At 40.9% G+C, this 25,233-nt stretch overlaps 1 protein-coding gene across 1 annotated transcript in view; it reads left to right on the top strand.

The window, feature by feature from the left end:
• The window catches only part of TET2 (tet methylcytosine dioxygenase 2), a 74,564-nt gene that overhangs the window by 44,377 nt on the left and 4,954 nt on the right, over positions 1 to 25,233 (top strand). The window contains exons 2-9 of the mRNA XM_054064913.1: positions 5,740 to 9,130; positions 11,390 to 11,480; positions 15,038 to 15,131; positions 16,192 to 16,400; positions 17,216 to 17,366; positions 19,534 to 19,623; positions 22,164 to 22,301; positions 23,832 to 24,192. Coding sequence (XP_053920888.1) covers positions 5,785 to 9,130; positions 11,390 to 11,480; positions 15,038 to 15,131; positions 16,192 to 16,400; positions 17,216 to 17,366; positions 19,534 to 19,623; positions 22,164 to 22,301; positions 23,832 to 24,192 — 4,480 coding nt within the window. The 5' untranslated portion in view covers positions 5,740 to 5,784. The remainder of the gene's footprint in view (positions 1 to 5,739; positions 9,131 to 11,389; positions 11,481 to 15,037; positions 15,132 to 16,191; positions 16,401 to 17,215; positions 17,367 to 19,533; positions 19,624 to 22,163; positions 22,302 to 23,831; positions 24,193 to 25,233) is intronic.

Consider the following 25,233-nt stretch of genomic DNA (forward strand, 5'->3'; position numbering starts at 1 on the left):
TGAAATTCATGAACTGGTGTCAATACATTGGGGGGGGTTAGCATTGGTTCATTTAAAAATGCATGAATTATGAGCCTTCTGGCTTGGATAAGATTTAATGAATTATTAATCCTCCTATTTCACAAATCCCATGCTTTTCATTCCCTTATGTCTGCTTATATCTATATTCACTAGTTACCATTTTCCCTGTAAATTAAGGATAAATTAGCTGTAAATTAGGTAACAAATTTTAGCCATCCTACATTTTCTTTTCTGTTTGACACAGATTATTTGTAAATCTAAATGCCAGCGAAGACAATTATATTCATGTAACATGACCTCCTGCAGGAACAATCACAGAGTCTGATCTAGTAGTTTCTAGACTAACCCCTTAACTGCTGTTTACAGCTACAATAAGAAGGCAATACATATCTCTTAGAAAGAAATGTAGCCTTAACTTAAAAACTTAAAGTGACAGAGAGGGCATGGCATCCTTATGTGAGCTTTTTCCAAAGCATTGCTAATGCACTGAATAAATACACTATCCAAATGAAGAGCTAGCTGAATGCAGTGCAAAAGGACCCCTTTGTAAGCCACAGAGCCCAGTTAACAACAGAGTGTCCTTGTCCTTCTGGGGCCTCCTTTACAACTGCCTTGAAGTTTCACTGTGTTTTCCTCAGCCACCACATTTGCAGCAGGGCATCCATGATGCTGGTAGGGAGCAAAGCAAATCCTTAGGGTTCAGAGCCTCAGTTTAGCTTGTGCATGAATGCAAGCTCTCTTTTGAATCTGCTTTGGACAACAGGGTTAAAATACTCTCTTACGGGTGCTTTGGCTTCAGAAAAGCACATGAAACCGTATTTAACCAGAGGCCAACACAGTGTTTGGGTTTTGATGGCATGGTATTTATTACAAACTACTGGCAACCCTGGCTTAGGAAGGAGCTGTTCTGTGAATGGCAAACCATCCAGAGTCTGGGCAGGCATAGTCCTGGTCCTGCCTCTCCCATTAGTTCCTTGCTTTGTTTCTTAGCGTGTAAACACAGTGTACCACCCTTAAACTATCCCACAGTTTTCCCGTGTGCAGCATTTGATCCCAATAATAATGGAAATGTCTCACTAATAAGGAATTTTGATGTGCTACATGGCCCATTAGCCACCTCTTCAACCACACGTCTTTTCTCCTCTAGTGACACGTGCAGCTTGCTTAGAGGTGTTAACCCAAGGCACAGCTGAAGGAACTACTATTTAGATAGGCCAGAGAAAAATTACATCCTCCAATAATCACAGGGCTGTAAATCATGGTTTTGAGGATCATTATAACTACTTATATATCTTGTTCCAAAGTTAAAAAAAGAAAAAAAACTTTGACACAGTTAATCAGAAACAATTTTACATGTATGCAAGTCCAGAAGATTTAAAGTTTTGGTGCAGAAATTGAGCTTTCTGATAATGCTGTGTATGAATGTCCTTACTTAGCAATATCTCTACTAATGCCTTTTCTCAAATTGTCGTTTATTCTTGAAACAGGAAAAAATGTCCTCTCCCTGTAAGAGCTTTTTCACTTGTTGGAAGTTCAAGATTTAGACCTGTTTGGCATTGGCTTGAGCTTCAGAGAGAAGCCACTGCACGACAGCGCATAGTAATACATAGTGATTTAAGCCAGTAATGAAGCCAGTTACTGGGCTCAGATGATGGGAACAGGAGAACATAAGCAGAAACTACAACTTACCAAACATGAGTTTGGCAAGACATGCAGGTATAGTCACCTCCTTTCTAGAAAGTGCTGCCATGTTTTCTTGTCTGGGACCAGTTTAGATGCTGTCATCTGGCGGTGGCCAAGGGGTGCTAGCAGGATGGAGGCTGTGGCAGCACTCCAGGAACAAGCCAGCAAGCCATCAACAAGCTCCTGGCTATCCGACTTCTGCTTTCTTGAATCTCATCCTGATAATCACTCAAGCACAAGTCAGCTGAGGTCATGATCTGAGGAGCTATATTTCTGCCAGGAAGAAAAACCTCTGGGGACATATGTTTCTATCCCAGTTTGCTCCAGAGGGGGAAACAGTCCATCTGATATCCCACCTGTCAGACATATCAGGGCCACAAGTACTCTAACACAGCATTCGCCCACCTGCGAATTTTCTACTGAGAATCTTGCTCAGCTTTGCAGAAAATTGTAGTCCCTTGCAGAGGCTGTGTTTGTCCATTCATTAGTCTGAGCTGCTTTGCATTCACAAACTCCTTAGATACAGGTGCTATATAAAATAAGATATGAACCTCTAGAACTGGATAAAAGTAAAGAAGGATTTTTTATGAAAGAAAATGACATAACTAAGAGTACATTTGTTGCCACAGAAACGTTTGTCGTGCTCATAACAATGCCTTCCACAGTCTTGCGGTATTGTCATATTGATAGAGGTGGAAGGAATACGGCAAACTTGCCCATAAAACAGACAGACAAAAAGAATCGCAAAATCTTTCAGTAACTGGTTTCCAATTTGTGCCCCATATGTGGAAAGAAATAAATGTACATACATTGCTTGTGTCTGAAAAAGTCAAATGGCTGTGGACTGAATTTATAACTTGAATGCATATTGGTGGGATGAGATGCTGATCCATTTGCACAGTAATGTGCTATATTTAAGTCACGCATCATGGCATCTTCAAAGAGGCCAGTCATAATTATGATGGATTAGACTGCAGAGTCAGTCCTAGATGCAGTAATTGTTTCACAGATGCTGCTGATGTGACTTGAATTTCTAATGAATTATAGCTGAAGAAAAATATGTGGAGCTGCTAAATGGTCTGGATAAAACACAGTTATGGGAAGGAGAAAAAAGGCTTGGGGAGAGGTAGATTTACTTTGAGAGTTCGACAGTTCACCCCACAACAATTACAAAGAAGAGCACAGGGACTTCATAAGGTGCGACCGAGTTTGCTTAGTAGTAGCATTGAGATTATCTTTACAGTGTTGCAGTTAAAACCAGTAATAAAGGTATCACTGCCATTTGTATTTTGCCAATTTTAAATTACAAATAATTGCTGTGATTTGTAGCTGCTTGAGCAAGATTTGTACTCAGGTGAAACTCCAGGACTGTGAGTAATGGAGTGTACACAGAATCACCACAATCCTAAATGCATTTCAGAGAATGCAAATCAGACACTTAATCGATGGATTAGCTTTGTATTTTAAAGAACCAAATTATTTCCATGTCCTTCACAATGTCTAACATCAGTGCCTTTTACACTGCAGGTGATAAGAATTTGGGGGAACTGGTTGACTCATACCATGAGGTCTTTGAGAATACCATGAATAGCAGCACATGTCACACAGTGAAGATAACCTTGCTCTCTTTGAGGATGGCATGAACCTGAGACTCTTTTCTGAAGTGCAGATGTGCTCTTTCAAGGGCTTCGCAAGCTAAGTTTAGAGAGGTTGGGCAACCCGCACTTCTGAACAGAAAGATGTTTTACCAGTCAGTAAGGAGTTGAGAAGAAAGATTGGGAATTCTCAGAAGGAATTTAGTTGCAACCCACATAGTACACCTGAACACAAGCAGCAGGGCAGTCTTTGAGGGCCAGAGGAAGTTTCTCACGGCTCAATCACACAGACTAAAATTTTTTTTTAAAGAAAGAAATGTTTTAGAAGCAGCTTGACAGCACAGCATTAATTACTGTAGTGCCTTTTATTTAATTTCATATTTGCGAAATACGGCAGCCTACACACACGTGTCTTGAGTTGTGGTTTGGCTGCAGTTTCTAGGTAGGGAAGGTGTGAACGCAAAGAATGGTTTCCAAATTAGCCTAACATTTTATTTTTGAGACACTCTAGGAGCATCAGTCTGCCGCCTGGCCTAGAATGACACACCAGAGGAATCCTTTTCACACTGCTTTAAGCTCAGTGTGGAATGTCATCTTCCTGGAAAAGTTGAAAGGCTTGTGTGTTGTGGTACCTTAAAGCTAGATTAGGAAAGATACTGAACTGTATCTAGAAGGAAAAAACCCTACCTTACCTTGTCAAGAAAATAGATAAGTGGACAAACATTCTCTTCCATCACCTTGTTCTTAGCTTTGCCTTCAAAAACTTAATTTTAAGTACTGTTACTTGCAGAGAGAACTTCTTCTGTCACACAAAACGTGAATTGAGTAGAGAAGGAAAAGAAAAATACTTCAGGAGGTCAAAATTCAATCTAAGAGCAAGTTTGGGATAAGGAAGAAGTGGATACAAATCATCATCTAGGTGCTTGCCAGTCAAACTGTGTGTTTGAATTGACCTGGTACTGAAATCAGACCTGCAAACAGAGGGGATTCTGCTGGATGTAATGAATCTCATTAATTAATATTACTTCTAAAAGCACTTTAGAATCATATTACTCAACTGAGTAATGTAGTACTACACCGAAAACTGTATAAATTAGACACTCCTTAGCAATTTTTTTAAAATAAAATATTAGTGTAGGAAAAATAAAGAAGCAGAGCAACTGTGATGGGAGAAATTTTTCAGTATAGTACTTTGTGGTATGTGGTGGCAATACCAGCCATGTGTAGTGCCTCTCCTGACTTTGCAGTCCGACCAGGAATAATGTGGTAACGAAGAACGCTTCTTATTCCCCTTTGTGCAAACTAAAATAAAAGCTTCAGGATGAAGACATGCATGAGTCTAATTTTTTTTTCCGTGCAATCTCACATCTGTAAGACTTGCTGTCAGCCTGTCTTCTGTCATTTGTGACTGGTTGAGAATCATAAAGCCAACAAAGAATAAATTATAAACAGAGTCAAACAAGGGCTTTATCTGTGTTAACTAGGATTGTGATTCCTGGGAAGATCCATGTGAACAGGATTAGCTTATCATTATATGGAATTTGTTGACTGCACATTGTCAGTACTTTTATCCAATGAAAACCTTCATTTTATAAATAAAATATAAAAAGTATATGAGAAAATGGGATTTGCCGTCCAAACCAAGATGAAAAAAATCCTAGCTCCACAGCTGCGGGGCTCACTGCAAAACCCAAATGCATCGTTAAAGCCAAGCTTAATGTGTATATGTAAATTTGAAAGGATATTAACACCTGAAAAAGACTACTTCCATAAAACTTTTCAGAAATCTCTCAATTTGTTTCTGTAAACATCACTAAGATGTTGATGAACTGTAAGAGCTCCTCTGGACAGCAGTCAAGCATAGCTTTGTCTCACATGTGCATCATGCCATTTGCATGGTGTTTAGGAATGCCAGTTTTAGAAGACCTCATCAGACTGCTGAAGGCAGAAAAAAGGTTTTCCCCTCTAATTGGCAAGCTTGGTGGCAATAATCCTTCAAGTCACACAAAAGAGGTTTGGCACGCTTAATCAAATAACAGGATTAGCACCAAGTCTGGGAACCGTGATTTGGGCATGATTTTCTGCCTTACCAAGGAGAAAAAGCGACAACAGAGCAGTCTATGCAAATCATTCTAAAGCAGAGAATATTTTTTGCATATTTTTGGTAATAGATCTGTGTTAAATGGGGGTAAGGAACCACTCTGTATTTTCACTATCTTTTCATCTTGAAGAAGAAACTTTGCAGAAGAAGGGAGACATGGGGCTGCAAAATGTGGTAGAGCAGTTAAACACCCTAAGGTGTGCTTGCAAGCTCATGTTGTGTGTGGGAACTGATCAGGATGGTGGGTGCTTGAATGCTGCAGGAATTGCGAGTAATTGGCTGTCCATTAGTGGAAACTAAAATTAACTTGGGAACTCTCCCATTTTTTGTCTCTTTCAGATACGTTCAGAGGGTAACCTTGTGGATGGCCGCGGAGCAGGCCAGATGGAACAGGATAGAACCAACCATGTTGATGGCAATAGATTGAGTCCATTTCTAATACCACAATCTTCTCACGTTTGCCAGGCAGAGCCTTCTGCTGTGAAGCTACAGAATGGAAGTCCATCAACAGAGAGGCCTGAAGTTGAAGTAAATGGAGACCACACGCAGCTATTCATTAAAAGCAACTGTGGAGTGCCCCACCTGAAGGGAAGTTCAAATAACCGCATTAGCCCCAACCTTTTACAAGAAAAGAAAGGATATTCCAAATATATGCAAAATGGTGGGATAAAACGCACTTTTAGTGAGCCCTCTCTGTATGGACTTCATGAGAGCAAGAAAGTGAAACAAGACAAAGAGGTAAATGGAGAAAAAGCTGAGCCAGAAGATAATAATGAAAAACCAAGTGTCTCCAATCGTTACAGTGAGAAGAAACCCGAGAGTTTTGCAGGACAAGAAAATGAAGCTTCAGATTTGATACAGTCTACAAGATACAACAGTGGTGGTTCAGAAAACCCTCATGAACTCCTGATACAGGATGAGCAGGAGCAGGAAAATGTTCATTGCCACAACAGGGACATTGTCTTACTACTTAAGAACAAGGCAGTGCCAATGCCTAATGGTGCTACAGTTTCTGCCTCTTCCATGGAAAGCATGCATGGTGAACTCCTGGAGAAAACACTGTCTCAATATTATCCAGAACATGTTTCCATAGCAATGCAGAAGAACACATCTCATATCAGTGCTATTACCAGTCAGGCTACTAATGAGTTGTCCTATGAGACAACGCATTCATCCCATACCTCAGGGCAGATCACTTCCCCACAGACCTCAAACTCTGAGCTGCCTCAAGTGCCAGCTGTAGTGGTTACTGAGGTCTACAACGCAGAAGACTCCAGTAAACCACCTGTATTGCCAGGTAGCTGTTTGCTTCAGAAACCAGAACTACAGCTACAGCAACAGCAACAGATTCCAAGCTATGATCCACACCAGTTAACCGTAGGAAACAGTACTGTTCGTGGAAGTGTAGGGCAGGTTCCCAACCAAGACCTCTCTCTAAGTTCCAGCAGTAACCTGCAAGCTCAGAGTGCCACTCTGGAAAGGTTTTCTGAGCAAGCAGAAAATAATGGTGCTTTCTTTAAACAGAACTCAACGTTTCACAAAGATTCCTCTACTCCTCCTGCTCTGGAAATGAACAGTGCACTGTCTGTTGTGGTGCAAGAAGGACTCCATTCCTATGACAACAGATGTGATGAAACTCTTCCTGGGGAGATAAAGAATGAAGGGCAACAGCAGGGACCAATGTCAGAAAGTCCCAGCCTCAGCCAACAGCAACTTCACCCTCAGCAGAGACTTCCGCAGCAGGCGCAAACGTCACAACAAGATGTCAGTGAAAGCAACCCGCAAGCTGCAGTGGCCGCCTCCATTCAGCAGTGCCCAGAAGAAATGACGCCGGCGTCAGAGCCTCCCCTCCGAAACGTCCAAGCACGCGGAAGTGAGGGTGAGTTGCAGAAACACTATCAGCATTTCCCAGGACAGAGAGAACCCAAGATTCCTCCTGACAAAGAAAAGGACCAAGTGAAAGAACCTGTGCAACAGGTTCAACGTTATTCAAAACCAGCCTGGATAGAACTGGTTTCCACCCAGTTTCGCCAGGGAGAGTCTCCCAAAAAGCCCAGTGAAGCATTATTACGGTCAATTCTTCAGTTCCAGGCAAACACAGTCGAAACAGCCTATAGAAAACAGTATGCTGGAAGTCCTGATGCATTAAAGAGGCCCTCAGGACAGCCCCAGAGCCAGAAGATAATGCAACAGGAACAAATTCCTCCACTGTACAAAAGTGAGACCTCCCAGCTGCAGCCACATCCCACAGGTGACCAGCAGCTACCATTTCAGAAACACTCACTGCAGCCACAATTCACAAAGATGGATTCCCTGCTCAAGTCCCAAGTGCAGCAACACCCTCCGCAGCAGCTCCATTTCCAGCAAAGACCAGAACAAGACGAACAGCCTTTAGGGGCCCCGCTGAAACAGCAGCACTTGAACCCCCAGCCAAGGGAAAACGAGTCATTCTTGCATTCACACATTTTGCAACAGATGCTCCAAAAACAGGCACAGCAGGTGCAACTGCCGTGCAGTCTGCAGCTAACCCCAAGCCAGCAGCAGGCTCTGCAAATGAAAAATAAAGACCCACCCCAAACCGTTTCCCATTCCCAAAGCAATGCTGAGCAGCCACCAGATAGAGCATCCTTTAGCCAGCTTAAAGCAGATGAATGTTTTCAAACTGGGAGTAAGTACACGAAATCAGCTGCATTCCCGCCACATAACCCTCAGCTAGGCCTAGAGCAAGTACAGAGCATGAACAAAGGTCCCCTTTACACTCAGAAAGGAAACGCTAGCCTGCAGCGTCCTTCCCCAAACAACATGCACTTGATTTCTGAGAAGAAAGAAAATGCTGCAAATATTGAACGCTTTGGAGCCAATAAAATGCAGGACTTGCAACACGTGCAGTATTTTTCAAATAACTTGACTGCAAAGCAAGATGTGAATCACTGTTTTCAAGAACAAGAGCAACAGACACAACAAGCTTCAGTTATACAGCTACCACCATCCCAGCAAACACAAAGCTATGGTGGTAGCCTGAACCAAGATCTCCTGAGCCAACAAGGCACACATATTCCTCAGCGGTACTTACCACAGAGCCAGCAAGCTGCCTCACACTCCCAAGACCAGAGAGGCAGTCATTTGCAGTCCCAAACCCCAAAGGATTTTCAAAAGCATGCTGCTCTAAGGTGGCATCTCTTGCAAAAACAGGAGCAACAAGCATACCAGCAACCCAAACCCGAGATTAGTCCCAGTGCAGTGCACAAGCCTATAAAAATTGAGGCTGGCACAAAGTCTAATGTCTGCATACGTCCATCAGCTGGACAGCTGGAAAACAAAATGTGGAAAAAAACAATTAAACAAGAGAATCAGCACTTTGGCTGTGAGAACATGCAACAAAAGAGCATCATCGAGACAATGGAACAGCAGCTAAAACAGATACAGGTGAAATCACTGTTTGATCACAAGACTTTTGTTATGAAATCACCTAAACATGTGAAGGTTGAAACAGCAGGTCCTATTACCATCCTATCAAGACATACCAGTGCTGCGGATTTTGACACTCAGACCCCAAGCTTAGATCAGCAAGCAAACTTGTCTACTGAGAAAACACCGACCAAAAGAACAGCTGGAACTGTTCTCAATAATTTTTTAGACTCACCTTCCAAGTTATTGGATACCCCTGTAAAAAATTTATTGGACACACCTGCCAAAACCCAGTATGATTTCCCATCTTGCAGCTGTGTTGGTAAGTGCTGAGATGTAATAAAAATGTACTAGTTCACAGGAAGAAAATGAGCCTTCAAGTTGGGATCGGGGGTTAGTTGGGTGTTTTTGTTGGAAGATTTTTTGGGTTGTTTTTTTAGAACAGTAATTAGTAAAGACTTAAAAAAATTGCAGTTTTATACACTTATGCCTACTCTACTAATCTGACGCTACACACGGGCCCTTTCTCAATATTTCATAAAAGCAATTACCTGCTTGCTTTTTCAGTCAGAATGCTTATGGCCAGTAATGTATACCTTCACATCTATTCTCCTTGAGCAGCAGACATGTAATGACAACACGCTGATAAGAAGTAGGCCATAACTTTATATTCCAATTTATTCATTAAGGTTAGATATAGCACTTATAAAATATGTCCTGGCTCCAAAAGTCAACATTCTTTTGCCATTTTTCGCTCTAACAGTAAAAGTGCTGAAGTGAAATTCCTTCAGTAAAGACTAAGCAAAGAAAGGATGACATTATTTCTCACTCATTGCAAGAATTTATCCTCCCTTTCATGCAATTGCCTCCTGCAAGACTAAAGAGATCAGCTGTTTCTTAGAGAAGCTACACAGGCAACATCAAAAAAAGCAGCAAGGGGAACCCTCAGTGTTTCTTCATGGCATACCTGACCTCCAGAAGCTGGAAGAATAGAGCAGAGGGAAGCAAAGTAGAGTGACAAGCATGGCCCCGTAGTGCAAGCCTCCATAGAGCACTGACACTGCACATAGCCAGGTCTAACAGGCAGTTTCAGCCTCTACTGGATAAACTACTCAGGCTGACACAAAAGGTTCAGCACCAAAAATGAATTAAAAAAATTCTTGTTATAGTTTCACTTACTGGGATTTCATACAAACTATAAAAGAGGAAACGTGAACCAATTCTCCTCCAAAACTGCAAAATCGACCTTTCTGCCTTTCTGAATGCTTGGGCCCATGTCTCAGAGATGATACCTGGGAACAAAAAAGAAGAGGTAGTGGATTTCCAAAACTCCCAGGGAGAAAACTGGAAGCCAGTTCCTTACTGTTCCTTATTGGTTCATAAGAACCCTACAAAATGTAGGGTTTTTTGAGAACACTGAAGTTGTTCGGGTGTTTTTTTCTTGAGAGAGTTTCTCGAGTGTAGTTGGCACAAGTGTTTCTGGCAATCATTTCATTATTCTCACTATTTTTAGCCAGTACTACAACCACTACCTGAGCAAAAGGGCTTATTCCCCACTCGCATTGTAATTTTTCCCTCTTAGCAGACCCCCTAGGAAATAAAAGGAGCATGAAACTTAGTTCCTGTCCTCTGTGAAGAACCCCAGTGCCACAGCATGAGTGGTAGAGCTTATTGTTCTTTCCTACCAAGACTTGCCCTTTGGAAGATTAAATTAAGCCGTTCTCCCATTGAGAATGGTTCAGGTTTGTAGCATGCCTTCATCATGCCTCTGGAGGCTGTACGTCAAGAGCAGCAATTACCTCATCCAGCCTTTGGACTTAGCATGGTAGAAAGCATAAAGTCAGCCCTCAGACAAGTCAGCACAGCTCCACCATCTCCTTCTGAACCCAAGCAGAGCCTGCCCATTTCTTTTCACTGCTGGAGCCTGCCTCCTGGTATCAGACCAAACATATAGCATGTATTGTGAATGCTGACGTGGTCCTCCCTACACACAGAAAACTATGGCCGTATTCTTAGCATACAAGCATTTTGACTAACCCTTGTACAGGATTTCTTTCCGCAAACTTGCGTTTTTCATTTCACAGAGTCGTTCTGTGCATGGCAGAAATTCTCTCTGTAACCTTACTGGCCACTTTCTTAAGCTGTGGGTTCCTACATTGTAACGTCTGCTGGAAAAAAAAACACACTGTACAGCTCACTAATATCAATATTTACCATTGTTATCTCATTTATCCTCCTTTCTAGATACTGGGAGAGGAGGAAGTGGGAGAAGGAGAAACAATTGGTCGGTGATAACAGGAAAATGCCGTTTTGAATTTCAGTGTAGAGCCTGAGATGTGAAACAACTGTTTGTGCTAGCAAAAGGCACACAGTCCGTATCATGGCTATTTGCAGGATTAGCCACATGCTTTGCATGTTTGGAACAAATTGCGTGGACATACTTTAGACATAAGTGTTTGAAAACTCTGACTCCAGACCCATACAGCAGTATTCTAATGAGCTAGATCTAAGCTTTGCAATGTGACTTTTTACATTAAAGAATTAAGCTTCGAAGTAATAACCTTTATTTTGTTTTAAACAGAGCAAATTATTGAAAAAGATGAAGGTCCTTTCTATACCCATCTAGGAGCCGGTCCTAATGTGGCAGCTATTAGAGAAATCATGGAAGAAAGGTAATTAGTGCAAAGGCACAGGGCAGATTAACGTTTCTCGTTTTGTAGATGTCAGAATTTTTCCAGCTTTTGCACATAAAGATATAAACAATCACAAATCAAGTAATTACTTGTAGGCTTAGCTACTCCACTGTTGCCAACATTACGCACTGTGCTATTCACCAGAGAGTCACAATATTTGACAGGGCTAATAGTCTGCTGGCTGGCACGGGCTGCACACTTTGAGACAGATGCCAGGAAACCCAAGCAGGAACAAGTAGTCACCAGATTGCCAAGCAAGATGGTTGGCAGTGGCTGCAAAAGCAGGCATGGACCTGGTGTGCCCTCTGGGTACAAACATGCCAAGGTGGAAGGAAGATGAAGTGCACAATACCAAGCTCAAAAATTTGCTCCCCCCCAATTACCAAGTATATAGTACAACCCTAAAGGGCTAAATCTAACTTGGTCAGATCCGGAGGAGTGCCACAAAGTTGTTAGAAAGGATTTCAGCCCAAGAATCGATAAGCAGTTTTGTTAAAAAACATCCCCCTTCCTTGGAGCATTGTATAAAACCAACCTTATCTTGATTGTTGACAGTCCCTGTACTGTGTTGCATCCTGTGATGTATTTATTACATCAAAGCCAGACAAACCAGGAATTCTGAACAGCACAGAATGGACACATGATTCGTGCTATTTAAAAATACGTGTAAGTGCTAAACCCACAGTCTTTCTAAGATATTTAACTTAAAAGTTCTGTCACAAAAGTGACTTCTGCACTGTGAATTCTGTATTACTTGTAGCTGTTTGTGGGCATAGACTTTAAAGGCTAGATTTTTAGAGGTGTCTGGGAATTCAGTTCCCCTCTAAACCAACAAACAAACAAAAAGTTCTCCAGTAAGTCAGAGACAGATGGGACTTTAATTTGTCACTACCTTAAAAATGTGGACTCCAGAACTGCAAAGAAGCTCCAGCTAGCTGCAGAACCAAAAGCAAATGGACATTCTTGCAGTGCTGTGTCTGAGCTAAGGAGTGCCATTTCTTAGCAAGGTCTGTTAGCTTGTGCTCATGACTGCACAACCGTGGTACGCTTAGGGCATATTAAACCGTTCAAATTACCTCTAAGTCCTGAGGTCCTTCCTCTTTCTTAGCACCTCCTTCCCTGTGACTCGTATGCAGGGCTTCCCCCAATGCTTGCTTTCAGCTTTATGAGCAGTTTGAATGCATGTAAGCTACATAAATCAGCTCCTTCCTGCGAAGGAGGAGTGAACGCTGAACCTCCTAAGAAGCTTCTTACAATTTGTTATCTTCAGAGCTCTCCTTGAGTCGTTAATTCTTTAGTATTTACAAGTAATAAATAAAAGAAGAAAGCCATTGAATGAATTCATGTCATGATGTCAATTATTAGAGATGAAACTTTTTCATTTCTTTTCTTTGGAATGTAATCCTTAACATTGACCTCGTCTTTTTTTTTTTTTCTTTCTGGGTTTTTTTTTTTGTATTTAATTTCATTTCATGTTGGCAGAAGGAAATCCTGAGAGATTAGAGATAACTTGCATCTACTCAGCCAGGTTCAGCAGAGTGTAGCAGCAGCCACTTGAGCAACGGCTAGTTTTCAGCTGTTCATATGGTATGAACTGTGCGATTCCCTGACTGAAGAACACTGGAACTACTCTTTGTTAGTGAATTTTGTATCCCTAAGTAAAAAGTAAAAAAAAAACCACTTAACTATGAAGACAGTCTCAAGCACATGTGTGTAGTTGGTGACACTAACCACAACTGAAGTACTTTTAAACTGGCTTACCTTGAAAATGGATTGACTTTTAAGGTATCAGCACTGCAAAACAAACCAGGATTTGGATTTAGACTTGCAGTTAATATTTTTGCTATACCAGCACAAATTGCTTGCATAATCCATGGTGGATACGTACATTTTACCTCTTCCGTCTCCCAATCCCTACTTTATGATCGGTGAGTCTTGCTCTGGTTTTAAAGCCAGTCAGCTTTGGCCCAAAACCAAGCATGACAAACATCAGGAACAAATTCCTTTGTGACAGTTGAAAAGATTTGAGACGAAGTCCATTTCATTTTCAGTGTGTAATGTACAACATCCTTCTGTAACAGCATCCACACAGTTGTCCTGCAATCTAGATTAGCAAATTGGTAGAAAATGTTAAGATTTTTTTTTTTTAATGTGTTTAATTAAAGAAATAAATGTGTACAAAGATCCAGGCCTAAGAAGGAAAAAGTAACCTAACAGTTGCCTGCAGAACACATGTAGTACAACTTGATTTTATTTGTGTAATTTCCTGCGACACTGAAATTTCACAATGAGATCACATCTAAAAATAAGCATTTTTCATTTCCTTTGTAGGACAGAAGTTTAAATACAAATATTTGCTCTTAAATATGTCACCAAGATTTTAGTGCAAAAACAAGAGGGATGAAAGGTCAAAAGTTCTCAAGGCATCATTAAATGGCTGCATAACAGGAAGGAACTATTTTGATTGTTCTGTAGCTAACGGGCAGAGAACATAGTGCCAATGAGAGCAGCAGAGTTCAAGAAACAGCAATTGAAGTACAATTTGCCCAGTCTCTAACATGCAGTTGAGTTTACATGGTAGCTGGATCTGTAACACTGCAGACACTGAAGTTTCTAATGCACTGCCTCACCTGAGATCTCATGTGCTCTGGGGCTCAGCAGCTCGGCACCCTGAGCTGCAGCAGCCCAAGGAGAGGCCTGCTCAGAGAACACGCCTGGAAAGGGTTGAACAAGTCTGATGCTTCTTATTGAGTCAAGGTTTGCATCACTTAGCATTTGCTGCACCTGGTCCATCAGAGAATATAGAAAGTGGACCCCATTTGCTCTGGGTAACAGCACTACTTGCATGTGGGGCTAGATTCTGCCTTGACAGCTAATCACCTTGATTATATGCTCAGCAAGAGCCAACCTTACCCCCCGTGGTTACAAAAGGACACACACAAATGGCTTCATTTGAAGGCACGTTGTGATCCAAGTTCAGTATAGAAGTCAGGCAGGAGTAAATAATAATTTATGAGGGGATGATAAAGTAAAGGAAATAGATATGATGCAAATTAATCATAACTTAAATGATTCCCACTGTATCTAAGCCAGAAACATGCACAGAAAATTATTAGACTACTACGTGCCAGCTGTTCCATGACAACTTAGTTATATAAATTTCAGAGTAGTAACTTTACGTTTAACCTGGAAATTGAGGAAAAATGTAAAATTCCTTCCCAAAATAGAGACTTAAAGTTAACTTTTCAAAATGTCATTTATAACAAATTCTCTACAGAAACAGTTAAAAGGTTTGGGAATATTAATGCGATACACATAATCTTTACTCATCCATGATGTAGTGAAGAAATTTGCTTCTCTTAGCTTATCAATCCACCACAATGGTAAAATCAGCAAGATAAACCACAATGCGCATCCCTCCCTGTAATTCATAGTGTTTATTTTTTAAGATAAGACCAGTAAATATGCTCCATCTTCTTGGCATTCACACAGAACCAAACAAATCTGCTCATTTTACATATTTTTGTTTGTTTAAGATTTGGACAGAAGGGTAAAGCTATAAGGATTGAGAGGGTTGTCTACACCGGGAAAGAAGGCAAAAGTTCTCAAGGATGTCCAATTGCTAAATGGGTAAGTGATGTATACAAATGTTGACTAATCTAGTTCATTGTGACAGTTCATATAAGCAGACAGCAGCGACGTGTCCTTCTGTTAGTGGACACTATGAAACTTAAAACAGCTCAGTGGCAGCAGTACCATAGGATGCCTGTAGCCTGCTCTCTCCACAGCGTCTAAGACTCCATTTACTTGTTGCCTGGAGAACAGCAAGAATAAAATTTGCCTTAAAGGTATGGAGATCTGAGAAGGAAGGCAGTTTCACTTAGGTGTAAGATTCACACCACACGTTCTTGTTCCTGTTTAATTTTAGCTTACAAGTAAGTCCAGTAAGTGCAGCACTGTGATGTTTTGAAAATGTACTCTGAGTTCCAGAGAGGCAGTAGGACACCCTCTTAGCAAACACTGGCCTACTTTGGCACAAATTACCCAGTGGTTTGGGAAGGCTGAGGAAGACAGGATGAGGAAAAAGTGATACATGATTACAGTCTTTATGCACACCAGACTGCACCTTGTTTGCAAAAATAACTACAGTAGCTCAAGCATTGAGAAGGAAGGACACACTTTTATTTGAACAACATCTATTGCTTTCATCACTGTAATGTTTGTATGTATTAAGGGCAAGTCATAAACCTGGGTAGCTGATTACAAGTTCAGCTGCTTAAGTTTGGTAGGGAAAGTGAGGAAGCTTCCAAGGCCGGGCATTTCACTGCTCATTTCCTTTTGCCCACAAGTCAAAATGGACCACTTGAACCATAGGACAAGTTTAGCAGAATATTTCTGCTGAATCAGAGCATGGGGGATACCTTTACAAAGCTGGTTCCCACTATCATGGCTTTCCATGCCACTAGTCAAGCTTAGCCTCCTAGAGTCAGTTTCATTAAATACTAAGTGTAGCCCTGGCCCATAACCCTAAATGAGGAAAAGAGACTGAGTTGCCAGAAACGAAGATGGAAGTTGAAATAACCTCTCCACACATGCAATAATGTTGAAGTTTCCTGTTCTCTTGCTCTTCGCATTAAGAAACACATTGTTCGTGTTGGGGCTCTGGGGGTGTGTGTTGCTGTGCATGCAGGTAGTTCGCAGAAGCAGTAAGGAGGAAAAGCTACTTTGCTTGGTGCGCGAGCGAGCTGGGCACACGTGTGAGACAGCCGTCATCGTGATTCTCATCCTGGTCTGGGAAGGAATCCCAACGAGCCTGGCTGACAAGCTCTACACCGAACTCACTGACACCCTGAGGAAGTACGGCACACTCACAAACCGGCGATGCGCCCTGAACGAAGAGTAAGTGGAGCAAAGGGTATACTGCCAGATTTGCAACCCCACCTTCAACCTTGGACTTGGCACCTCTGTTTGTGCTGTTACCCCGAAACACCTGTAACTTTTCCAACTATTTCAGGCAGTTTGAAAACTCACAAACCTTGTGAGAAAAGCAAAGTAAACATTCTTATAAGTCAGGGAAAAAAACATCCCTGTTGTGAAGCTTCACAGTATATTTAAAGGAAGAGATTGCAGCAGGGCCCAGGACAGCAGGTACCTCAACCTTGAAATAAAAACTAGATGCACTAAGTCATGCTGTAAGACTACAGAAGCTAGCCTGAATCTAGAGAAATTGTACTGTGTTGTTTTCCCATATCTTTTCTGATAGCAAAGAATGTTTAGGTCAAAATTAACATAGCTATCACTGTATGTTATTTTGACTTCATGAGTAGAATCTTATTAAAGGAATTATTGCTTAGCCCCTGTCAGAGGGCTCCCGCAGTCTTGTAGTGCCGTCAGCGTACGCCCCTTCCAAGTACCACAAATATCAGTTCCAAGCAAGGCACCACACAAACGTACTCTCTTTCGAGCAAAGCTAGTTTTCTCATGGAAGTGTAGAAACCCCATAGTCCTTGCTTAATATCCATTAAATTATTCAGTCTGATAAATTCTTCTGTTATAACTCGTTTGCCTCCCTCTTTCATGTCGTCATTATTTATTAATGGCAGATGATCCACAACCAGTGATTCCCCAGAGCATTGGCAGAGGGCCGATGCTCATTTTGGCAGTGCCCCTAGGTGACCTGCCTACTGCTACAGCCATATTCTCTTATTTTTCAGACGGACTTGCGCATGTCAAGGGCTGGACCCTGAAACTTGTGGTGCTTCATTTTCCTTTGGTTGCTCCTGGAGCATGTACTACAATGGTTGTAAGTTTGCCAGAAGCAAGATTCCAAGAAAATTTAAGCTGATGGGGGATGACCCAAAAGAGGTTGGTGTCCATTTCTAAAATGAGCTTCCTTTGCAAGGAAATGTTCCGTCATTCTGCAAATAGAGATACAGTACCAGAGATCTGGGGCCAGAGCCCTGCCTGAATGGCATACGTATGGGGTAATTAAATAACTGCCAGTCAAAACTGATTGATTCCAGTCACTGAGCCAGCTGAATTGACTGTCCAAATTCTGACAGCTGGTAAAAGCCATGAGACTTTGAAACCATGTTTACTGGCTTTCATAATTAGAGGAAAGGGCATGGCCTGACTAATTGGGGGTGCATTAGGCCTGCTGTTGGGCATTCCCCAGTGGCAGTGCGGAAGGTTTACCAACTGAAGGCACGTAACATCGCAACTGGGAACCAGAGCAGACTGCCTGGAGATAAACATGATGAAAGTCTGAGATTACAATAGGAAGAAGAGATTACGAAGACTCATTCTGCATACTGTCCTGCCCCAGTGAATGTTTTCAGACTAGGCTCTGTGTTACATCAAAATGGCAACTGGCTAAAACAAGTCAGATCAATTAAAAAAAAAAATTACCTTAGCCCGGGCACAAGATACCTTTTAAATTATGACTGCAGTGACTCCTGGCATATCCAGTTAGTCCTGTGTCTGTGAGACTCCAACAGCCCAGTTTGATTGTTGGCATAAATTCAGTCCGTTTCTTGGGTACTGACACATAGGTCCACAGCTTTCGCTGTAATACGGTGTCTTAGATAAATCCAAGCATTTCTTTTACACAAACAGAGAGCCAGGTACCTCTGCATCCTATGGCCTGTGCTGGAAATAGCACTTTATCTACAATATCATCTGAATTAACATACAGTTTTTCCTCCCCACTGCTTTTCTACAGCCCCAAGAATTACATAGTAGCTCTCCTCCAGTCATGCTGTGGCACAAACCTTTATCATAGCCTGCAATCCTAAATCCCCTAAATTTTCTAAGCTGGATACCTGACCAGAGCCCACTAGGGCAGTCTTCCAACTTGCATTGCTGGATTTATTTCCCGTGGAAGCCAGAGTTGGGCAGGGAAGATGGTTTTACCCTCCAGTCTTGTTCCCACACAAAGTGGGTAGCAAGGCATGCATCCAGGGCCTACGTCCCATAGCTTAGACACAATTTATAGACAACACAAATAGGATCCTCACCAATAAAAGCTATGGTAATCTGCAGGCCATACAAAATCTTCAAGTTCTGGAAACAGCGACAAGGTCAAGGCAAGATATTTCTGACAGTTTCATAATGTCATTTTGGAGTTCCAAACTGGGTTACAGTCCCATAGTAGGAGATACAAACTTCTAACACATCAAACATGTCTCTCTCAAAACCATAGGGTTTGCACAGCTCTTTACACATTTCTAACATATACCAGCTCCTAAAACCAGGTATACTACTCCAGTACGCCACTGTTCTTTATGCACTTGAAATTAAAAATAAGGGTCTCATATAAGCAAGGGTTTGAATTTGGGATTCTTATCCTGAGAGGGTGAGGAACAGTTTTGGAGTATGTTATTAGAACACTTCATTTTTAGAGAGTGGTTCATTTTGAGAGTGTGTACCTCTCCTAACAGGAAAAAAAAAAAAAAAAGTGTGGTCATTCCTGCGTCCATATCACCAACTACTAGAGACGACCACAGTTCTGCATTGCTTAAGAATTGGGAACTTTTTTAAGTCTGAAGTATTAAATAATTTTACGTTGCTGTATGAAAAGATATTTCAGCATGTTGAAATGCTGTCATTGCAATGTGCAACCCCCTTAAATAAGCCATATTTAGTTGACAAATCATTCTGATACTGTTTCTCTCAAGCTTTCTGGAGAGTAATTTTTTTCCAAAAATTCCATTAGGGAAAATAATGAGGATCATCACATTGCATCTAAAACATCTCCATATAGAAGAATGTGATTCTTCTTAATAAACACCAAATTAAGATTATAGTACGTGATGTCCTTTTGCAAGGATCACGCTACACTACTGCTTCATTAGTGTGAAACAATAAAATTAAAAGGAGATTCAAAACAATTACTGTCTAAACAAGAATGACAATCATCTAGGCCTTTACACAACTATCAGTGTAAACATAACTGTGTAATGACCATAGCACTTCTTAGATCCCATACATACAGTATGGAAATGTCACTGAACTCTATTTCATCTCCCAACAGGAAGAAAAACTAGAATCCCATTTGCAGAATCTGTCAACCCTGATGGCACCTACCTACAAGAAGCTTGCACCTGATGCATATAACAACCAGGTATGCTAGGGAAAAAAGGAATCCAAGCAGTTGTGCAAATAACCCGATTTTTGCCACACTTCCCAATACTTCAACCTTGCACCAAGCCATTATGTACATTTTGTGCTAGCATTCCTTTGACATGGAGGGGAAGACAAATGGAAAAGAATAAATCCATTTAAAATGCTTTCAAAAGTAAAACTAGCAGAATTCAATCTGCTAAATAGACATAATCTTTTCACCTACATCAGCATAATAAAATTACTTCACACTTGAGCAGAACTCTTCAGCTCTGAGCTCTGCAACACAAATTTCTGGATTTAGTGTGATTCACCAGCCAAACTAGTAAAACAGCCATGAAGATGGTGTGAGATTAGCAACAGTGCCAGAAGGCAGTGTATCATATTACACTTGAGTCTTGAAGCCACAGTTCAGTTCTGCTCTCCCAAGTAGCACATTAATTTAGTTTTCCCCAAAATAGCCATTACAAGCATGCCCTTAAAGCAAAGTCTCATGTTTGAACGCACTCAGTCACACATACACGCACAAGTGCCTGCACCAGCCTTCTTGCATGAGGGGATCCTGTGTGCGTATTTTCTGTGAAGTAGTGTTCACAAATACTTGCACATTCAAAGCTTTTATGAGGTTCGTAGTTGTGGCTGTGTGTCATCTGCTTTCCTTTTTCAAACATCTTTCTGATATTTGCATCAAAATGTTTACAGCATAGCCTTTACAAATGCATAACCACTGGCCTTCATTTTCGTCGCTTAGGTTTGCTACTGTTACAGATGTTCACAGAACTATAGTCTCCAAACTGTCTTCATCAGTACAAACTATGACATCTGCTTTCTTTCCAGTTGACAGCAACCAGCACAAGACAGATTTTCAACTTTACGGGAACAGTATACTAACACAAAATCGTCCATTTTTATTTGCCTTAAAACTCACTCTTTTACCGCATATTTGGTAGCAACTACATGGAGTAAGCAGATTCAGTACAGACCCCATGTCACTCATCTGATCAGATAGTGTTTGGAGACTCGTTGTAGAGGAAACTGTGGCTGTGTGCCCAGTAGTTATGGTTATCTGTCTAAATATCGAAGAGACGTTCTGCAAGAGAAGAAAGGAAGAGAAAGAAGAAAAAATGAGGGGGTGGTGAACAATAAAATAGTTCTTTCCTTTTCCTTTTCCCACAAAAATTCACAAAAGAACTTTTCTCCGTGTAAGCTGCGGTCTTGCCCGACCCTTGTTGAAAATACATGCTTTGACAAGTCGCCTTGTGTTACAAGGCGTGCGTATAGTTTGGCCTGTTTCAGGAGTTTCATGCAGACCTTGTATTTGTGGGGAAACACAGATCAAGCTGCTGTCAAGGGCTTTAGAAAGAGATGATAGAGACCTAATTTGTATGGCATTGTAAAATGTTCTAAAACCAAAAAGCCCTAACTCCCAATTCCCCTTTGAATCCTGAAAAGAAATCCCAAATTCCCAGATTTGTTCTAATCCAAGTCTGGATTAAAATCTAAAATTGGAAAGAGTCTATTTTTTCAACTGGACCCAGAAGAACATCTCAGAGAACAGTTGCACAAGTATACTTCAATTAGACAATAATAGTTTTGCTAACTTTTCAGACTACTCTCGTTTAATTCCAAGAAATTTGACAAGTTTCAAGTTTTGTTCTGCTTTTATTTTTAGGTGCCAGGAAAGTAGATATTCCAAATATTAAAAACAAAGGGCTGTGAGAAAATAAGACATCTTTTTAGTGACCTTTGATCAAGCTTTGGCAAAACTTTTAACTTCACCTTAACTTAAAATGGGATCCATTAAGTTCCATTAAGTGTAGATTTTCTTGCACTCACTTGAAAGGTTCAGGAATTCCAGCAAAGCATTTTACAATCATTTCATTTTTAATTTTCTAAAAAATATGAAACTGTCATTTGTCTAAGGCTTGATCTTCCATTACAAAATCCTTTCTTTTTGTGTAAGGCTCATTGTCGCATTATCAGCTTTCTGTAAAGCCCCTTAATACTGAGTGCATGGGTAGAAGATACTGTCTGGACCGAATCACCTCTGTTTGGTCAGGGGGTAGAGTTGTACTAAAGTCAATGAAATACACATTTATAAATCAAAAAGCAGATTATTATTTTTCATGAAGTCATTCTGAAGTTAGTTTTCTAAAGCCATTTTCCCTTAATAGCTTGGTTTGTTTCCAGTGTACACAAACTTATCACTCTTACAGTGCCAGATACTGAAACCATGTGCTGTGTTTGTCATGTAAAAACACCGACCACTGGCAGAGAATCAAAAGTAAAGGAGAAGTATTATTGGCCAATTTCACAATCACACCAGAGAAGGAAGGTAACAGGGAGGAAAGCAGCAAGGAAAGAAGTACAGATCCAAAATTGCCATCAAATTGCTTGATTTTTTTGTGCCTTCAAGATCTTTATGTTGACAACTCCAAGGCATTAGGAGACTTGAATGTTGTCACAGCAGAGCGTTCAATGCTAATTCCATGTACTGAAGCATCCAGGTTGGTTGCAGTGATATCTGTCATCTCTTGCCAGATCGAGTATGAACACAGAGCACCTGAGTGTCGTCTGGGTTTAAAAGAAGGTCGCCCATTCTCAGGGGTCACTGCCTGCCTGGATTTTTGTGCTCATGCTCACAGAGACCTGCACAATATGCAGAACGGGAGTACACTGGTAAGTCCGTGATGTGTACAGCCTCCTACTCCAGCCCTGATTTCATATATTTGATTCATTACCTCCCTTCTGTTTAAATCTATACTTGCGTAATGCAGATTGATAAAAAAAGAAACATTAAACAGTAACTAAACTAACTTATTACCCCCTACACTATTTTTCATTCAAATGAGGGAGAATTATGATGCATTAAAGAAAGGTTTAATATAGAACTGGTAAAAGAGAAATCATGGAGAAAGAAGGTCCCAGCAGGGCTGAAATGGCTGTTTCAGAATTCCTGGTACAAAATGGTTTGTATTTGTCCTCTCGAAACACTTTTTTTCTAATTACTTTGGATTCTATCTTCAATAAAATAAAAATGGAAAGAAATAATTACTTTCTAGGAGAACTTTGAAAGTTGTGGGTTTCATTCCTGGTTGGGATGAGCAGAAGGTCTGCAAGCCTTGCCATTCTTTATATTGTACATACAGCCTTTACTCTCTTCACTTCTGATCTGTAGCACATACAGCAAAGGTTCTGTAGAACACACCAGAAAAGCAAGCTGGTTTTCAGTGAGTATTGGCTTATTTCTGTTCCCTGCCTACTCTCTCTGTGACAGTGCTCTTGGGGTAAACACAAGAAAGAATAATCTAATTATCAGGGCTGTAATTTGAAAGCAGTTACCTAGAATCACAGAGAAGTACTTCTTATGACCAAAGAGAGTATCTACTTTTTTAATAGCACCTAAATATTTCCTGTTTCCAGGATCAACCATAGCAGGGGGGGTTGGAACTAGGTGATCTTAAAGGTCCCTTCCAACCAAACTATTCTATGATTCTATGACTAAGTGGACAAGTCAGCCACCACCAAAACAATATATATTTCTAGCTGAGACTGCTTCCCAACATTGGCTGATAAAATCATTTTCTTACTGATTATGTCTGTACCACTATCTTTTCTTCCACTGAGATTTTCCCAGTACCTGTTTTAGCTGGAGCCAACACCATGAGCATGCTGCATGACACAGCAGTGACTTCCTCAAACCTTACTATTAACGTTATGGTGACTCACTCCTTTGTGAAGTCTTGGAAGTTGCCGTTGTGAGGGGACATGAAGTACAATGGCAGTGTGTTACATAGCTCACTGTTTCTATTAAGTAGCTAGTTAATGCATGAAGGCAAAAAACTCTTCAGGTGAGGAAGCTCCCAGGTTCCACCGTTTTAACTCTCTGGCCACCATACAATGGATCACACAATTTATTTCACATTAGGGCAAGCCTTAATTATGCTTTTTATTTCAGCACAAGTACAAGAAATAGATACATATACACTTTGTGTTTCTATTAACACTGTCCAACAGAGAAACGCAAGAAATGGAATTGCAGGCTTGCTGTGTTATGCATAAATTGCACAGAAACTTAGAGTTTACAAATAAGCTCGCCGGGTGCCAGTGCTGGCAGTGGCACAGCAAGGTGGAACACGCAGACTAGTATTTCAGATCTCTTTGTCTACAGTGCTTTGAGAGAGTTGCTCTAATACAACTTTCTGCCAGGTTTGCACACTAACTAGAGAAGACAATCGCGAAATTGGCCAAACACCAGAAGACGAGCAGCTCCATGTGCTCCCGTTATACAAAGTCTCTGAAGTGGATGAGTTTGGAAGCACTGAGGGCCAGGAGGAGAAGAAGAGGAATGGCAGCATCCAGGTCCTTACCTCCTTTCGTCGGAAAGTAAGGATGTTAGCAGAGCCTGTTAAGACATGTCGGCAAAGGAAGCTAGAAGCAAAGAAGGCAGCTGCAGAAAAGCTTTCCTCCTTGGAGAATGGGTCTAGCAAAGCTGAAAGAGAGAAGTCTGCTGCAGCACGCAACAAGCAAAGCAACTCTGAGGCAGCAGGTCATGCAAAGCAGCTAGCAGGTAAACACATAAATTTAATCGGGATCTTTATCAACAGTGGTAAGCTTCCTAGAAATAAATCTAAAATGAGAAAACCATTATTCTCAGCCTAAGTAAAAAGGAAAGAGAATCCTTGAAAGTAAATATCAATATTGTATATTTATAAATACTAGAGTGCCAACTAGAGTTGTGGTCAGCAGTGGAGAAGCCAAAACAAAATAATCCTGTATTGTTGCATAGTTAACACATGTAAATCTGGTGCTTTTGCAAACTCTGCTTGCCATCCAGTGTATGGTAGAGTACCTTTAAAAGTCTAGTAGTGCTAGAAACCGTGAAGTGTGTGGTGCGGCTGCCAAAGCAAAAATGACCTACACATAACTCAGTCTGCCACTATTATAGAGAACCTTCTAATTTGAGGGGATTCAAGCCTAACCTCTTTACCACTATTTATACTCTCTGCTTCAGGACCAAAAGCAGATCAGGTTTTTCCATAGTGGAGTAAGAGTTTAAAAATCCACTTAATCTCTGGCAGTTTCCATCAGTAGATCTGAGAGTCCTGAGCAAAAGAGTTCATCATAACTATTTTATTGTTACAGCAGCTTTCTCAGGAAAAAAGCGAGACATCCAAGGCCACTCAGAAGGTCACTGAAATACGTATGAACAGAAGTCAGCTGTCCCATGACCAGGCTAGGGTTCTAAACATAAAACGATGCCATTTCACTTTAATGAATGATGGGTTTGCTCTTATGTCTTCTATTAATCTCACTTGTTATCAAACTGTTTTTTCTGGTAGTGAATATCACATTGTTTTTTTTACATAAAGCTAGGGACATGTTTTTGAGACAGTTCTATTAATATAGATGAGAAAAAATATTTATTCTAGGGGAAAAGAAGGTCACCTTGTGCATGGCTGTTTGGAAGCGCTTTGAAGTTCCATTTCACGGGCTACTTAAATGATGATTCAGCTCTCTGGATTTTGTGCATGTGACAATGAACAGATTGCACTGTCTTCTTTTTCCCCATTGCCACTAGCATCTGATGCACTCATATATGCCAAAAAGG

The sequence above is a fragment of the Cuculus canorus genome, chromosome 4, assembly GCF_017976375.1.
Source record: "Cuculus canorus isolate bCucCan1 chromosome 4, bCucCan1.pri, whole genome shotgun sequence".
NCBI lineage: Eukaryota > Metazoa > Chordata > Aves > Cuculiformes > Cuculidae > Cuculus > Cuculus canorus.